The 15199-nt window shown below is 35.1% G+C and overlaps 1 protein-coding gene and 1 pseudogene across 4 annotated transcripts in view; both read left to right on the forward strand.

The window, feature by feature from the left end:
* CASC4 (cancer susceptibility 4) overlaps positions 1-15199 on the forward strand; it is an 85005-nt gene that overhangs the window by 9045 nt on the left and 60761 nt on the right. For all 4 annotated transcript variants that reach the window (XM_011355030.2, XM_011355029.2, XM_023527827.1 and 1 more), the window contains exon 2: positions 13170-13224. In XM_011355030.2, coding sequence (XP_011353332.1) covers positions 13170-13224 — 55 coding nt within the window. The remainder of the gene's footprint in view (positions 1-13169; positions 13225-15199) is intronic.
* LOC111736430 lies at positions 3824-3942 on the forward strand (annotated as a pseudogene).

Genomic DNA, 15199 nt, shown 5'->3' on the forward strand with positions numbered 1-15199 from the left:
TTATTTTATTTTATATTTTATTTTACTTATTTTTTTCCTTCCCTGTTGTACTGGCCAGAATTGCCAACACAATGTTAAATAGAAGTGGTGGAATTGGATACCCTTGCAGAAAAAGCATTTGACAAAATTTAACACCCACTTATTATTAAAAACTCTCAACAAAATAGGAATAGAAGGAAACTTTCTTGAATTTGTAAGGGTTATCTATCAAAATCCCGTAGCTAACATTATACTTAATGGTGAAAGACAAAGAGCTTTTCTCCTAAGATCAGAAACATCAAAAGGTTTTAAGTAGAGGAGTTACTAGATTAAATTGAGCTTGAAACATTACTCTGGCTGCACAATAGAGAATCGATTGGAGGGAAGAAAAAGTTGATGTAGGTAAGTAATTATGTATAAAGTCCTTATTTAAACATTTTTTTAGTAATGCAGATGAAAGATAATGGAATCAACTGAGCACAGTAACCTGGGCAATACCAGCCTCAGAGGGTATTTTGGTTAGTACTAATGACTGGGGAATGTTCATGGCATTTCAGCATGGAGCCAGGAACACTAGATGTCCTATATTGCAAGAGAGTCCCAACATTAAGAACTCTCCTGTTCCAAATGCCGGTGGCACCTTGATGGAGAAACACTGGGTCATTTAAGGCACAGAAATGGGGAGAAATAGAATTAATGAGATTTTATAATACATTTTTATGTGTGATAGGGTGTCAAAGATGAATCCCTTGATACTGGTTTGTACAACTCAGCTGATGGTGGTGCAATGGCCTGATGTAGTTACCTTAAATTAGAAGTTAGTTTGAGAAGAGTACAATTTTAGATAAGTTGAGTTTGAAGAATCTATGAAATAACAAGTAGGAAGTTGAAAATACACTTCTGAAACTCAGTAGAAAGGGTGGCCTAATAACAGATTTAAGTCTGTTATAGTTGTTGAAGTCATAGGAATGGCCTGGGTTGTAGAGTGAGATGATGAATATGTAAAACAGAGCCTTGGAGCATAGAAGGGTATAGTAGAGGAGGAGCAGGTTTAAATGACTGAAAAAGAGTAACCAGAGAGAGTAAGAAAAAGCCAGATACTATGATGTCACATAGGCCAAGAGAAAAGAGTTTTGAGGAAGAGTCATCAGTGTTAATTGCTGTAATTATTTATAATTGTCTTTCCATAACTAGATTGTGAGCCAGGCAGAGCTGTATGTTCTATTCATCTCCATATTACCCCAGTTCCTGGCATAACATTACTTTGTAAGTGTTTAAGATTCTTGAAGGCAGAGTCCATATCTCTTAATCTGCATATGTTTTGAGTACCTGGTTTATACTCCGTTAATAATTGTTGAGTTAATGACTATATCTGCACATTTATATTGGATCAATTTTTTTCATTTCTTCTATCTTATATTGTGAATTTCTCGACCATACAAGTCTAGTCTAAATTTTGTAAACACTTACATATTTGGTACTATGCACTGTGGTGTGTGGACTCAGTAAATATTTGATGATTGATTAAGCAGTTTGTACTGGCTCTTAATCAAGGTATGCATAAATATGTTTTGGGGCTATCAAAGATATATTATTCACATATCTGATTACACTACTTTTCTGGAAGACGAAATCAAAATATTCTGTTGTAAAACCACTTATTATGTAAAACCATTATCTTTCTAGCATAAATAGAATATATCTTTTCTTTGAAATGTATGATACTACATCTAGTTAGTATTTTCTTCATTTAGAAACCAAAAAATATTTTTTTCTGATTCAATTTAGCATTAAATGAAGAGAAGAAAACCTTGGGATTAGTTTAATGGAATTATAATGAAAAAATTGAGTTACATATTGTTTATCATTAAGGACTTATTTCATCAGCTGGAAACTAACTTGAAATAACTTCAGAAAGGGTAAAATGAAATAAATCCTTTTACTGATATAGTGGTTTATGACTTTTCAAAGCACTTTATATGCATAAGTCATTTACTTGAGAAAGTTGAGTATCTACTAGGTGCTAGGGATAGAAAGATTATAAGATTTAATACTTTTCCTCAAGGAACTGGATCTAATGGGGAAATACACGTAGAGCAGTGGTATCCCACTGTGGTTTTGATTTGTATTTCTGTAATGGCTAATGATGTTGAATATCTTTTCATGTACTTCTTGGCCATTTTCTATCTTCTTTGGAGAAATGTCTATTCAAGTCTTTTGCCCATCTTTGAATTGGATTGTTTGTTTTTTGTTGAGTTGTAGGACTTCTTTATGTATTCTAGATATAAGCCCTAATTAGATATATGATTTGCAGATATTTTCTCCCTCCTGTGGGTTGTCTTTCACTGAGTTGATAGTGTTCTTTGATGTTCAAAAGTTTTTTATTTTGATGAAGTCCAATTTTATCTTTTTTTGTTGTTGCTCATGCTTTCGATATATTTTAAGAATCTGTTACCAATATAATAAAATTTGTATTTTGAAAAGATAATTGTAAGTGTAGTGTGGAGGAAAATTGTAGAGAAAAAAATTGAGATCAAGATCAATTAGGAAATATGTTACTGCAGAAGTTTAAGCAAAAACTTTGGGCCTAAATTTAAAACAATGGCAGCAAGAAAAGAGAATAAGTCTGATTAATTTGATATTTATAACTAAACTGTAAGGTAGATAGGGCTTGCAGTTCCCACTTTATAGAAGAAAGCTTTTAAAAGTGATTTGCCTCTAGTCTCTAGTACTTGATGTTAGAACTAAAACCTAGGTCTCCTGATTTCTAATACAGTAGTTTTTTCCACTATACCATGGTTACTTTCTCAGATGGAGAATTATTAACAGTGGAAACAAAAGATAAGTTTCGGAACTGATCATATTTAACATTTTTAAGGAATGATTTAGAAGAAGTTCACAGTGTATGTACATATGGCACTCTTCTTTCTTTTAATTGTATACAGCACATCTCATTTATTTGACTTTCTCGTACATGTTAAGTAAGAACTTACAGAAAACATTAATTAAAATATAAGTAAAATGTTTGCTTGTGAAAACGAGACTGTCATATTTTGACATCATTCTAGTTCTTGGTAGAATCCTTTATTCCCTGGAGTAGATGTGGATTCTGCTTCAAAATGTGGACTCTGCTTTATTTGGAAACCGCCACTGGGTTCCATTGTTGAAGGTACTAACATATGGCACTCTTGAAGGGAATAAAACACAGAAAGATCATTAATCACTGGAGAAAATAATTGAAGAGTCAGTGGAAGCATTTAGGAGAAAATAATCCAAAATGTACTTATAGGATAATTAGCTCTGAGATAATCAAAAAAAGAATTGAGAATGCAGTAATACATAGGAAAATTCTGTGAAATTCCCAATGTATCATTTTAGCCAAAAAGACTAAATTTGGAGGGACTGCCATGCTAGGTACTCCTCCTCTAAACACTATTTGAGAAACACTTCTCAAATGTTATAGTTCCTGGTATGCCTCCAATTAGAGTTTTATTTGCATTAACTGCATAGTATCCATATTTTCCAAATAGAATATCGAGACATGATGCCTGAAAAAGAATTAAAAAAAAAACAACAAAAAAGTGGTAAAAAAAAAAAAAACGCATAACGTCTTAACCATTTTTAATTGTACAATAATGTTAGCTGTATGCATAGTGTTGTGCAACAGATCTCTACAATTTTTTCATATTGCAAAACTGAAACAGTATATGCATTGAACAAAACTAATTTTCCTCCTCTCCCCAGCCCCTGGCTGAAAAAGAATTTCTTTTTCATTTGAGAAAAAATTTTAATATAGAAACTTTTATAGCAGCATAAAATAATTGCACATATAAGAATCCCCTTCATCTATGGCCATGCTGCCCTGAACAAGCCCAATCCCGTCTGATCTTGGAAGCTAAGCAGGGTCAGGCCTAGTTAGTACTTGCATGGGAGACCACCTGGGAAGACCAGGTGCTGTAGGCATAAAAAATAAATAAATAAATAAATAAAGAATCCCCTTCATTAACTAAAATAAAATTATATTAAATTGGAACCCTTATAAAATCTAGGACATATGCTTACTCTAGGTGCTGAGAACCGAAGTGAGATAAAAATCAAGTTTTTTATCTGAAAGTAATGAGTATGTCTTCTGATACTAATTTTCCCAGGAGTTTTTTATCTGAAAGTAATTAATATGATCAGCTGAGGTAACTTCACAAAAAGTGAGCTGAAACCCTATTTTGGCCTTATGCTAGGTAGAGGATTATTGTTGAAAGTAAGTTCTTCTTCAGCTTAAACACGTTCCCTTAAATACACTCTAATCAGGCATTTGCCCCCACCACACCACCATGTGTCCTTTTCAAGGTACCAGTGATTTCAGTGCTGCCAAATCCAGTTGTCAATAGTCATCATTTTACCTCACCTTTGAGCAGCATTTGACACAGTCAGTTACTCCCTCCTCCTTGAAACACATCATTCATTTTGGCTTTCAGGAAGTCTAGCTTTCCTTCTACCTCTCTCGCCTTTCCTTCTTATTCTCCTTTTCTGATTCCTCCTCAAGTGGGATGCCCCAAGACTTAGTCCTTGGAGCTCTTCTTTATTTACACTCACTCCCTTGGAGAGCCCATCTTGCTACCTCTTTAAATACTATCTATACACTGATGATTTCCAAACCTTTATCTCTTGCCCAGACTGTTTCCTTGAATTCCAGGCTCGATATCCAACTTTCTATTCATCATCCTCTTGGATGGCAAATATGGTTTTGGACTTAACCTGTCCAGAGCCAAACCCCCTGATCTTTCTCCCACCGCCAAACTTCTACTCACACAGCCTTCTCCAACTCAGTTATTGGCCCTTCTTTCCTTTCAATTGCTCATTTTTGACTCTTTATTTCTTACCCCCATAACCAATTTATCAGCAAGTCCTATTGGTTCAGCTTCAAAGTATTTCCAGAATCCAAACTGCCTACTTCCATTACTACCATCCTGGTCTAAATTACTATCATCACTTGCCTAGATTGTTGGAGATAGCTTAATTGGCCTCCTTTCTTCTGTCCTTGCTCCCACTTCAACCTATTTTCAAAATAGTATCGTGTTAAAATGTCAAATAGACCATGTTCTTTAACTGTCCAAGATGCTCCAGTGGCTTCCATCTCAATTGCAGAAAAAACCCAAGTCTTTAACAATGACCCAGAGGTCCTATAATCTGCTTCCCTCATAGTTCTCTGACCTTATCTCTTACCACCCTTCATGTTGCCTCCTTCACTTACGCCACACTGTCCTCTTTGATGTTCCTTGAAATGTCAGTCGTTCTCCTGAGATAGGGCTTTTGCACTGACTGTACCCTCTGCCTAGGACACTCTTCCCCCAGATAGCTGCATGGTAAATCTCACTCTTACAAGTCTTTGTTCAAATGACACCTTTTTGTTGAGGCTTTCTCTCTTTTATTCATCTCTAATGTATTTTCTTTACAGCACTTATCATGATGTTTATAATATACTGTATGACTTGTTTATTGTGCCCTGTCTCCCTACAGGAGAGCAGAGATTTTTTGTGTGTGTGTGATTTGCTATATCCCCAGTACTTAGAACAATGACTTGCACAACATAGGTACTCAAAGATATGCTGAATAAATTAGGAAGAAATTAAAGGCACCCTTATAACTTAAAACAGGATGTGGCAACAATGGTGGGTAGTCTTGGCAGGAGGTGGCCGGGACATGACAGAATTAGATGGGACCTAGAAGTGGAAGGTAATGATTAGAGCCTGGTAGCATAAAAAATTAGGAGCATGTTGGAAGGGTGGGGGACAGTGAATGTAATGAAATTTTTATCTATAAAAATTAACGTAACTACTGTGAAATCAATTTAAGTTTTGGTTCTGAATTTAAAGGAGGCAATGTAATTTGTATTAATAAAAAGGAAAGAGAAGAATAGTCTGTTTGCAGGTGATAACATGGACATAGGAAAGAGTAGTTATAACTACTTTGATTATGCCAAGGAGACCATTTCTAATAACTGGATAGAGAAAGTGGTACCACCTTATGGAAGGCATTTAAATGCTTGGTAGATGAGTTTTAGATTCTACACTGTGGGCAATAATATTCTATCATTGGATCTTGACTAGAAGAAAGATTTGATTGGAAAAAAACTTTTTGCGAAGATGTTTCTCACTACTGTTTGGAAATAGATAAAAGTGGGAAAAGACTAGTGAGAGATTAGATTTCTTCATTTATTTATTCAGTAATAATGTTGAGTGTCTGCAGTGTGCCAGGAGATTACAGGGGTGAACAAACAAATAAGATCTCTGCTCTTATGGAGCTTATTATATATTAGTCCATGTAGATCAAGGTGGTTGCCATAAACATAGAAAGAGTTAAAGGTCAGATGTGAGAGAAATTGAAAAAGAAGAATTGGCAGGGCTTGGTGATGACTTGTATGAAGTGTGAATGCATGCAGTTGTAGACACTAGTGGGTTGGTAAATAGGATGAGAAGATTGATGATGACACTGAAAGTAATGAGAAGGTTCAGAAGGGCTGCTAATTTGTAGAGAATCTATTTTGATTTTTTTAACATTTCAAGTTTCAAGGATTAGTAAGAGGTGCAACTGGAAATGCCTTATGGGCTGGATATGGCAGTTGGGGAAGAGACTCTTGCTCTCATACTTTCCAGGTCTGCCTTGCTTTCCTTACCCACCTTTCATTTTCTCTTTCCCTTTCACAGCCCACCATCTGCACCCTCTTACATGGCTTTAGAATTTATCACTCACTCAACATATCCTTGTGAGTTGACTGGAGGCACTGCTCTGTAACTTCCTAATTCTGGGACCCAGGCTGACTGAGAAGCCACCATCTGAAACACTGGTTGTTGTGGTAGAATGAGAGAGTGACAAATTGTGCTCCCCATAATTGCTTATGCCCGGAAGCGATTCATGTCATTTTGCTCACATTTCATTGCCCAACTTCAAAGGAATGGGGAGGGGCAATCCAACAAGTGCCTGTGGTGAAAACTAGTAGTATTTGCCAACACTAATGACTACCAAAGGCCTTGATTATTAACTCATTCTAACATAAACCTGACATAGAACTTCAAATCCTTGAAATTTAAAGTTTGTGAACTTCAAACTTGCATACTTGTAGGAGAATGTATCAAAAAAGCTGAACAAACTACTTTTTCAACTTCATCTGGACCACTGATCCTTTCCTTATTCCCTTCCAGCAGACTTGTTCATTCTTTACTTTCCTCCCTATTGGGCTAAAATTCCATGATCTGTTGTTTCAGTTTAATTTCTTGCCATTATTCTCTTTTATACACGCATGCAAGCACAGGTGGAGAAGACTATATAATCAGACTAGTACTCGTAGATCAACTACCCCCACTGGGTTTTCAACAGCATCTTATAAATTACATTTCTCTAGTCAATAAACCCATTCCAACAACTTTCAAAATTCTACCCTCCTCAGATTTCCCCCTACCCCATCACCCCTATTTAAATTCCTCTTCTTCAAACCCAAGAAGTGATCAGTTCTCCTGCCTGACCAAGAATTGGACAGGAACTGATAAACCTTTCCTTGCCAAATCTGCAGACATACCTACATTTCTACTCATATGTCTTTCCTTCTTGTTAGAATTTTAAAAATGTTCATCCTTTGTCCAGGACCAGCCTCTCCACCTGTTCTCTGCAGTCTCTTTTACTTTTTCAAAGACCTCGTACTGTTATTAATTCAGTCTCCCTCTTATATTCAGTCTCTATCTACAGTTACTCCTAAGCACTTAAAAAATACTTGAGACTTTCTTCCTCTTCGCAGTCAAATTTCCTGAAAAGAGGACTTTATTCACATCTGCATTTTCTCTTCCTACTCCTAATATCTCAGCATCTTTTTACCCAGCACTTTGTGTTCCTGGTTCCCATGACACCAGACTTTACTGTTTTTCTTAGTCTACTTTGCTGACTTAAAACCTTTATTCATCTTTAAGTATTGTAGTTCATAGTTTTCCTGTCTGAGATCCTCGTCTCTTCTTTTTCTATTCTCTTCCTAAGTGATCATATTCACTCAGAAAACTTCAGTTATGCTGATGACTCCAAAATTTGTATCCTTTACCCAGACCTCTTTCCATTTCTTGTATATTGCTGTATTTCTAGACCTTATACAGTGTCTTTCACTTAGGTGTTCAATAAATGTTTTCCTTGTGACTGGCTGACAGAATGAGTGAATGAATAAACAAACTTTGTGGTGATTCTTTGTGATTCTTCTTAACAGACCAAGACCAAATACTTTGGGTCCACAGGCCTCGCACATAGTAGATACTCAGTAAATGCTTTATAAATGATTGAATGAATAAAAATAAATGGGTGAATAAAAAAAATGTTTGTGGTGATTCATTATAGTCAACCAAGACCAAAGATTTTGATTATTCTCTTTAAAAATGTAACTGGGTATAGCTTAAACTAAAACTTGCTTCAAGAAAGCCTACTTCTTTAACAGATCAAGTAAAAGATGCAGGTGTATTTGGAATGTTGACTGAATAATATGTGTGCAATGTAAGAGTCGTAAGAAAACAAGGTTAATTACCTGCATAATCTAGTGTATGTACAGTGGTCATGAGCACAGACTCTGGTCTGGGACTGCTTGGGAGAATATCCAGAATCTACTGTAGGCATTTGATAGAGGGTTTCCTCATCTGCAAAATGGAGAGCCTACCTCATAGGGTGGTTGTGAGGGTTAAATGCAATAATACTTGTAAAGCACTTGGCAAGAGACTGGCACAAAATAAGCACTTAATACCCGTTAGTTATTACTAATGACATTCTATTTTGATCCAGCCGGTAGAGGTGCCAGGCAAAGACATACTATAGATGAGTAATCGCTAAACCTGGCTGCTTATCAGAATCATTTGAGCTTTTTAAAAAAGGATTCCTAGGACTATTCCCAGACTACTGAATCACACTGGAATGTGTTAGGGGAGGCAAGAATTTGTATTTCTTAAAGCTCCCCAGGTGATTCTGAGCATCAGCCAGGTTTGGCAGTTATATTACAGAAGATAAAATTGCCTCTAGAAATCATCTGAGCATGAGATATAATCAGGAAAAATGTTTCTAGTGTGGAGAAAAAGCCAGAAATGACATCTGTAAAAAGCCAATTGTGTGTAACCTTTGGGATCAATGGTCATCATTGTGCTGATTGCCTAAAAACAGATCATAATGAAAGTGAAGCATGCACATCTGAGCCATTTTCAAAGTCCCTGAATGAAAAGAGAAGCAGTGCAACTGAGCTGGTAACAGCTGCCAAAATTAATTCAGAGTAGCCATGTGGGATGAGTAAAGCATTAAGAGCTTCAGAAAGAAGTGGTAGAAATATAAAGGTTAAGTTTTAGGTATTAGAGGAAGAAAGATTAGAGGAAAATAGATGAAGTAGCTGGAGATGAGCAAGAAGTGCTATAAGAAAATATTAGGAGAAGATAATTTTTACTGAAGAAAAGAGATAAAGAACATACACCTCAGAAGAGAGAGAAAAAAGAAGAGGTCTCAGGAAGGATAGTAAACACATTTCAAGAGATTAACATGGAAAAGGCCCAAGAGAACATGGATAATCGACCTATTATAGATGGACTCCAAATTCCAGAGAAACAAGTGTTACAGAAAGGGAGAGGTAAAGTCAAATCTGAGGCAATGAAGTTGATAACAAGGGGAAGTAAAAGAGGGAATTCAGAAGAAGTCTTGAAGGATAAGTAGAATTATAGAAGTATGAAGAAGCTACAACTTAAGGTAGGAGAGTGTGGAACATAAAGATCTAGGGAGTCGTTAAGCAAACATTAATTGAGTGTCTGTTGGTGTCAGGAAGTGTGCCAGGTTATGGACACACAGAGTGAAAGACAGTTTCTGTTCTCATTTTTGATAAACATTGGGAGTAGAAAAGAAATAAGGCAATGGTCTTATTGGAAATAAGACTGCATGGGATAAAAGAATGTTCTGTTTTTGAAAGGACTAAATATGAGGCTCTTCCCAGGAGACTGTGGGGCCAGTCAAGGCATTTTGAGCATTGTGGGATTTTAGAAGGCTATATTAGAATCTAGGTTGGAGTCTATCTGACCATAGGTGTAAATTAGGCAAGAGGATGGGGCTCTTTGTGAATATATATGTCTGTCTTTCTATCTCTCCATCCATCTATTCGTCCGTCTGTTCACACTTGTCACTCATCTCCAAAGAAATATGAAAGATAAAATAAAACACTTATTTGGTATCTTTCTTATATATCGTAAGTAAAGATATTTTGGGAAAAGTCTGAAAGTAACCGAAAAGGGACTTATAAAGCCAGGCAATGAGAATTCCTTTATAAAATAAGGATTAAATAATACTTCTTAGTTATGTACTATTATCTGTCTAGAATAGCCTTAGAAAAAAAGAAGAAAATATTCCTATAGCCAGTTCAGCAGAGAGTATATGTGGCAAAGTGAAATATCTTTTTTTACGATCATGCAGTAGTAAGAACTCAAATTAATTTCTCAACAACTAGGAAGTTTTGGCAGAGTCATTTAGAAGATAAACAAATTCCTATTAGAACACAAGGAAATTAAAGCTATGAGGAGGAATAAGCAGAAGGGGAGCCAAGCTTCCTTTTGGAGGTGACAAGATGGTGGAAGTCTTAAAAGAAATGAAGGTTCTCATAGGAGAGTTTAAAGCCAAAGAAGGTGAAGAACTAAAGACACCCATCTATATGCAGGCATGATTAATGGAAAGAAAGAAAACACAAACTTGAAATTGGAGCAAAAGTTAAACATCAGAAACCAATGGAAAAAGTCTTTATAAGCAGACTCAAGGTGGTAGAAAATGTAAGATTAAACCCAAAAGTAAGTTATTGCTTTACATACAAGTGAGTGTCATGGTAAGTAAAAATACATTTAGATTTGCTTAAAAGGGCAACATCGTATATTAGAATTCTTTATCAAACCATTTTAGGAGCTAGATAAGAATTTTGGGAGTGGGGTGTATATGTAGAGAGAAAACAGATTGGATGCTTATAATACTGCAATGTCAAAAAGATGAACAGATAATTTAGTAGCAGACATCTAAATTCCAAAAGTGAGCAACATAAAATTACTGTAGAGAAGAGAGAACTTCTGGGTTTAATGATCTGCCCCCTGACTTCTCTGACATCCTTGAGCAAATCCTTGGCACCTGTCTTCAAAGACATGTATGGAAGATGAGATAACTAGCACAATGAAACTACTGTGAATAGGAACTGAGAGAACTGCTGATAATACTGAATGCTGAATATAAGATTTTTCTGAGTATCCTGCTGGAAAGATTGACAGGAGTAATAAAGAACATGAGATAGGAAGGGAAAAATATGCTATAAAAGGGGGTCTGAGAAGCTTACTGAAAAATCCTTACATGGCAAAGGAATGAGGGGAAATAAATTCATTATGTTTGGATTAAGAAAAGGCTTTTATTTAGATATGCTATGATTTTCTTATTAATACCATGTAAAATATATTGTTCCAGAGCAGCTTTGAAATGCGAGGACTTCACATGTGAGCCGTGGAGATCAGCGTCTCCATTCTCAGTAAAGAAGATTGAAGAGAAAATTAAAATGATAAGAATAAAGTAGTACTGCCCATATAACCCTTTACTATTTTTGTAGTCTGTAGATTGAATTTCTCCTCCTCCATTAATATATTTTTAAAGTGTATAAGGATATAAAAGAGACAGTCCAGGGAAGCCGAGGTCACTCATAGCCTAGTATTCAAGAATAGCATCTCTCTAGTGATTTCAAAAGCAAGTTTAAAATAAAGAGTACAGAGAAGCTGGAATAGCACCATAAAAATGGATAAAAAAAAATGCAAACTTGTTGAAAACAAGAATAAAGGATGTTTATGTTTTTTGGAGGGGCAAATAATACCAAAAAAATGGATCAAAAAGAAAGGAAGTGAGAAAGAAAGTAAACAGGTTAATTAGAAGTTATTAGAGACCAGTTCTTCTGATCAACTGATCACTTAGCTGTTGCTATTAGTTTTCTGCTGCCCCTGCAGCTTTGCATCAGTGCTCTCATTCCCGTGGTTTTAATTGCCATTTGTATGCTAATGACTCTGACTCTCAAATTAATGCCTGAGCTCCAGATCCACTTCCACCTGCCTCCTGAAGACTGCTTCTTGGGTTTGTCACAAGTGCCTCAAATTCAACAGATCTCAGTCTATAAAAGTCGTCTCCCCACTTCTTCCTCCCACCCTAAGTCTGTTTCTCCTGTGTGTTTCCTTATTACGGAGTATTGCAGCCTTGCTCATCTAGTCCTCTTACTTTAGAAATGTAAACATCATCGTTGATGTTTCATCTTTTACCCCAATCAATCAGCAAGCTTTTTCCTTCATCCATTTTAATAGCTCTCACATATATTTATCTCTCTTTTATAAATCTAATAGTTTAGATAGGGGTTGACAAACTTTTTCTATAACGAGCCAGACAGTAAATACTTTTGCAGGCAATAGGGTCTTTGTCACAATCAATGTAGGTCCAAAGCAGCCATAGATACTATCTAAATGAATGAGTGTGGCTATTTCCCATCAGACTTTATTTATAGACGCTAAAGTTTGAATTTTATATAATTCATGAAATATTATTCTTTCGATCCCCCAAACATTTAAAAATGTAAAAATCATCCTTAGCTTGCCATCCCTACAAAAACAGGAAGCAGGCCAGGTTTGACTCACAGGCTGAAGTTTGCCCACCCCTGGCTTAGACCAACATTTTCTCTCCTCCAAAATAGAACAGTAGTCTCCTACTCTCCTAGAGTACAGTAACCATAGCAATGAGTCCTATGTATTATCTATGTATTGTCATTCTATGGAAGCTCAATAAATATTAATTACTTTTGATTTTACATTAATTGATTCAAGAAATTTTTTTTAAATATTGAGTTAGTAAGAGGTCTCTTCTGGTAAAATTTTGAAAACATGTACCATTAATCAATATTCAACTCAAACTTTAAAATTTTTGAAAGTTGTACTTATATTTTAAATAAAATGAGTATTCTTGTGCAGATTTAAAATGAATATTACAAAATCAATTTATCTTTAATTCTTTTTGGAAAGAGGTAGTGTATAGATAATAAGGATTTTTCTTTTGCATTTATGATCTAGCTCAAAGTGAATATGAGAAAAAAGTAAATATGAGGAAAACTATTCTTTAGTAAAATGAAAACTTAATTTTTTTTTCAGGTTAAACTACAGAGCAACATATCATATCAGATGGCAGATATACATCATTTAAAGGGTAAGAAACAATTATACATTAAAGATAAACCAAAGCACCTAAAATGTCTAAAATTCTCAAGAATTAAGAAATGGCAAAACAGCTAAATGAAATAAAGTTTTTGAACAAAGCTCCTTCATGGCAAAACATCTATCCTTTTGTTTTAAGATATAATGAAAAATTTTTTTAACATTGCTTTATATTTAATAAATGCAAGTTAAAATTTGAGGGCCTGCATTTTAATCCTGTTCTGTAGACAGAGTTCATGCGATGAAATGTTGAAAGAATCCTCAAAGAAAATTGAGCTGTAGATTCCGAGGCTATTAGACTTCTAGGGAAAAGGACAGGGCCCCCCTGTACTTGTGTCCAATCTGCTAATAATCCATACAGGTCTGGGGATGTTTTGGACACGTCTTCCAAGCTTAATGTTTTAGATACCCTGGAAACAAGAAACCTGGGGAGATATACATATTTTTGTTTAGATGAAGAATAGGAGATGACTAAAGTTTTTATGGGAAATAATAGGTAAGGATAACAAACTCTATGCTTTGTGTACATTACCTTATACCATCACTGACCTTTAGAGTTTGAGATCTGAGGACCACCCTTCTTCTTCCTCGTACCCTTTGGTTCCAACACCGTGTGTTTTGCATGCAGTAACTCAGTTTTTATATGTGGGTAATACATGCTCTCTAATTTCATAAATATCTCTTTTTCTATAACCATTTTGAACCTCTTTAGATAGAATTAGATAATATATTTTTATCATCCCTCTTGGAGAAGCTGGCTTAGTAATTTACTGAAGTTTTGCTCTCACCTAGCAAAACCATTAGGAAGTGTTATTTGTGTGTTGTAACTCCTGAATAGGAATTATTAATTTTTTACTATCTATGATTTAGGACAGCTTTTACTTTCTATTAGAAATTTGTTTCCTGGGTAGCCATATTGTTTTTTATTGCATTTGTGTCCATGTTCAGCTCTTTTTGACTCACAAGAGTGCATTAGGATGACACGAAAGAAGCCACACTGTCAGTGCTGCTTCCAGCTTGCACTTTTTACACATGATTCTGCTTATCATCAGAGTATATTTCTTATTAAATTATAGATCAGTTGAATAAAGAGTCTTGTGGCTTCTTGTAAAAAATGACAGCCTGTGTTACTGAGTAAAAATCTTTATTGTACCATATGCATTGAAGTAGATATTGAGATATTTTGAAATTTTATGTTACTATTCAGCAGAGAAAAAGGCTTTGTTCAAACTCATAACTGTACAGCTTTTGCTTTTAGTACAGTTTTAAGATCGAATTTCATTATTGTGACTTTGCACCTTGGGAAATATTTTTACTGAAACAAACATTTTGACATGTCAGCAATAAAATCTAGATTTAACTATCTTCATCAAAATTAATACTGCATGTAATAGAATTAATTCACACTGAGACCTTAAAAAAAAGAAACCTTACGGTAGTTAATATATTTTTAGAAATAGAAGAAATGAGAGTTGGTTTTTAATTCCTGAGATAATAACATTCTAGTATACAGTGATTTATTTTGAAAAGCTCACCTTATTTTTAATCCTATAAAATTAAGAAAATTTGAAGTCGAAATTTTCTAGAAGTAAATATTTATTTTGCTTTAAAAACTGGTCCTAGACAAAGCCTTTCTTAACTTTATCCTTCTGTAACATACCCTGGTATTACTGTCAGAGATAGAACATCCTGCATAATCAACCATGGACCTGATCTCAGTTGAAGTTACTCTGGTAATCCTACTGTGGTGATTTGGAGCAGCCACACTAGACAGAATATCTTTGGGTTCAAAATAAAGAAAACACATGGCAATCAGTCGAAAGTAAAATTGTGGCATAGAAAAATTTTATCTTTAGTTTTGCTTTCTGTTCTGTTTACTTTTCTTCTTTCAAGTCTTTGTTTCAACCCACTCAGAGCACCAATTAGCTCCTTGCTTTATAATCTTTTCCCTATATTCAAACAAAAAT

This window comes from Pteropus vampyrus, unplaced genomic scaffold (assembly GCF_000151845.1).
Source record: "Pteropus vampyrus isolate Shadow unplaced genomic scaffold, Pvam_2.0 Scaffold19, whole genome shotgun sequence".
Lineage (NCBI taxonomy): Eukaryota > Metazoa > Chordata > Mammalia > Chiroptera > Pteropodidae > Pteropus > Pteropus vampyrus.